Genomic DNA, 3410 nt, shown 5'->3' with positions numbered 1-3410 from the left:
CAGAGAAAATGCCCTTTCTACCCTAATCCACCCATCTATACTCCATGAATTTTCTCGGCAGTCCCACCACATTGTGAATTTTCTCAGCCCCACCAAGCTCTTCCTTCATTTTCTAACCCGAGAAAAAGGAGCATCAAAAGACTGCAATTCGTTGCATTATTAAACAAGAAATGCAGCACAATTCCAGTTTCCCGAGAAACAAACAAACCCAACCCAGTGGAACCATCTTCCATCCAGTAGACATGGTTGTTGCATACAGGATTAACCAAAATAGTGGCTAAAGTTTTGGTTTCTTGTTCTAATTTCAATGGAGGTGAAAATGAGAAAAATAAAGGGGAATGCAGAATCAGAGCGAAGAGTAAATAAGATAGAAAAATTCAACATATTTCGACCTCTAAGCCCACTTTTAAAATTCCACGATAATAAGTATTAAGTAAGTTACCTTATTATTATGGGATCGTCATGATCATAGGCATTGAGATTGTACCATATTAAATTCCTTTCTCTCTATGTGTCCGTTTTTTCTCAAGAACAACTACATCAATACAATCATCAAATGCTAGTTTTGCATACTAGAAGAACTGAAACAGTGAGCAAGAATTTGAGTTTGTTTATTGTAAATTTATACAATATGGTGAGGAGAAAGATGGGGAAGAAGAATCAGATCGAGAGAGAAAAAGCTCGAGATCGGATCCATTGTTTTTCTGATCTGAAATCCCAACATCGTGAAGAAAGCCCAGATCGATCGAAGCGTACACTAATCTACATATTCATCTGATAAAACGAAAAAGAAAGAAGATAACCCAGAAACTCACAATCCACCAGGTCAAGATTTTTCCTTTTTTCTTTTCTGTTCTGTATTCTTTCTGGAGAAAGTGGACAAGGAGATGGAGGAAATTACTCTGTTAAAGGCACAAGGCGGTGACGGGAAAATCGTCGGCGGCGGTGGCGATGGAGAACTCGTCGGCCGGAGGCGGGAGGTTGAGATCGAACGGGAAGAGAGGCTTGAAGTCGTCGATCACGGAAGAGGATGAATCGCAGTCGCTGTGGCAGTCTTCCGGCGGGACCGCCGGTTTTAAGCGATGGTGGGATCTGGCCGGCGCCGGAAGAGCCGAAGGCCGGTGGCCGCTGGAGGACTCGACGGTGCTGCTCAGGCTGCTGCTGGCGGGGTGAGAATGGAATTGAGGGAACTGATGATCGGATTCTTCATGGTGGTTGAAATGGGGCAGGGTCGCCGGCGGCGGAGGCGGTGGGAAGTTGGTTTTCGCCTTGGGGCCGCGGAGCGCGAGGGCGGCAGCGTCGTAGGCTCGGGCTGCGGCGACGGCGGAGTCGAAGGTGCCGAGCCAGACGCGGGTTCGCTTCCAGGGGTCTCTGATCTCGGCGGCGAAGCGGCCCCACGGCCGCTTCCGAACACCGCGGTAGCGGGGCTCCATGGCTGCGGCTCTTGACGTTCCGATCGCTTCCGCCGCCGCCGCTGCCGGAGCTCTGCCGCGTCGCATGGGGGGCTTCCTGGCGGGGTCTCGAAACTAGATCGCAGATCGGAGGCGGCAGAATTCTTTCGACGGGATATCTAGATTTCTCGTTCACGTTTCTAATTGATGACTAAACGATTGTCGATTATCGATTCTCGATTATCGTATCGATCTTCTCCTCCTTCTCTCTGCAACATGGTCTCGGTGTCTCTCTCTCTCTCTCTCTGCTCTCTCTCTCTCTCGTTACAGGCCTCTCCTTTTATCTCCCGCTCCGCAATGAAATTATTTTATTTTATGGAAATTGTGGTTGGAGATGGATTAAATCGACGCCAATTATTATTATTATTTTCTTTATCTTTAAGTACAAAATATACTAATTAATAATTTAATACAATATAAATATAGCACATAATATTGAAAATTTAAAATAAGAATAATTACCAAAAATAATAATAATAACATATTTTCGTGATTATAATAGCTTGATGATACAAGACGAATGTAGAACAAAGCTAATGTTAGAGCAAATGCATTATATATTTCGACATTGTGTAATTTTTATATTTTATTTTTAATACATAAAATATATTTATTTTTTAAATATATAACTAAATAATATATTATCATAATAAAAATAAAGTAACCATCGCCCTTAAATTATTAAAAAAAAAAAAAAAAACCTATTCGGCTAGGTAATAAAGTCAAACTGTATGAGACGCCAAGGACGGCCACCTTTGACTCGACACGTCAATAGAGGAAAGACTCTCTCTTCTTTCAAGAAAGGCGTTTTGGGTTTTCCATCCCACGCTTGACTGACACGTGTGGGTTCCTCCTCAATAGTCAGCTTACACGTGTCCGTCAATTCCTTTTTCTGTGAATAAAATTTTATGAATATACCTAATTTATTTTGTTTACTTGCCTGCCAATGTCTCTCGCATCACACGTTTATAAATATTTATTTCAACTTCTATATTTGTATTTTTTTATTTAGATATTTAAATTTTTTATTATTTTAAAAATATACTTAAATTATGTAATTTTTAATTAATTATATTTATTATTTTAATTACACCCTTAAATTCATTATTTACCATTAACTTGAAATTGTATAGTTTAGATATATCATTGAAATAATAAAAAATTTTAAGTGTATAATTGACAAAATTGTATAGTTTTTGAATGTTTTTAAAATAAAAAAATACAAATATAAGGGGTAAAATATATATTTAGCTAATAAAAATTCTTAAGAAAAACATATTTGATTGGTGGTAAGAAAATATAATTTTGGGGGGTATTTATTGGATTTTTATATTATTTTTTTTTGTAATTTAGATTCACTTAGTTAAATTAATATTAAATATTAAGCGTCAAATATAAAAAATAACTACTGAATATTAAATTTAAATAAAATCTAACTAAAATTTATTAAATTCTAATTGATTTATAAACTTAATGAATTTAAGATTTAAGGCATAAAAAATAGACATTTTTTCACAAAGAGCATGGAATCATAATCCATTCTCAATCGTTTGAAATTAAGTTTTGAATTAGTTGAGTTGAGTTTAGAATCGATGTATTTCATAACATCATAACTCTAACTCTATTAGTTCGACAAAATTCAAATTTATCTTTTTTTATTTTTATTTTTTAGTCCGTATAATTTCGTCATATACTACAAGTAAAACTATATTTAGATTATCTATAATTGAATTAGAAACTATATGTAAATCAACATGAAAGGTATTGCTAATATGTTATGTTGAGCGACAAAATATATTTTTAATATTATTTTTAAAATTAATAATTTATAAATATCTTTATTTTTACACATTGATTAATATACTCTTTTTCCCTTATTCTTTTTATATGATAATTACTCAAATTTATAATCACGCAAATACGGAATAACATTAATGTAATTTTAATTCAAGTAAGAAG

The 3410-nt window shown here is 35.5% G+C and overlaps 1 protein-coding gene across 1 annotated transcript; it reads right to left on the bottom strand.

The window, feature by feature from the left end:
* Positions 1–590: 590 nt before the first annotated feature.
* Positions 591–1733, bottom strand: LOC127791357 (ethylene-responsive transcription factor 3-like). Its single transcript, XM_052321174.1, has one exon. The coding sequence runs from the start codon at positions 1497–1499 to the stop codon at positions 906–908; it is 594 nt and encodes a 197-aa protein (XP_052177134.1). The 5' UTR covers positions 1500–1733; the 3' UTR covers positions 591–905.
* Positions 1734–3410: the final 1677 nt, after the last annotated feature.

The sequence above is a fragment of the Diospyros lotus genome, chromosome 15, assembly GCF_014633365.1.
Source record: "Diospyros lotus cultivar Yz01 chromosome 15, ASM1463336v1, whole genome shotgun sequence".
Taxonomy (NCBI): domain Eukaryota; kingdom Viridiplantae; phylum Streptophyta; class Magnoliopsida; order Ericales; family Ebenaceae; genus Diospyros; species Diospyros lotus.
The sequence above is the reverse complement of the archived record's forward strand: the minus strand, read 5'-3'. Positions and strand labels throughout refer to the sequence as shown.

Coding starts and splice junctions, on each gene's coding strand:
- LOC127791357 (XM_052321174.1), bottom strand. CDS start 1,499: ATGCGACGCGGCAGAGCTCCGGCAGCGGCGGCGGCGGAAGCGATCGGA.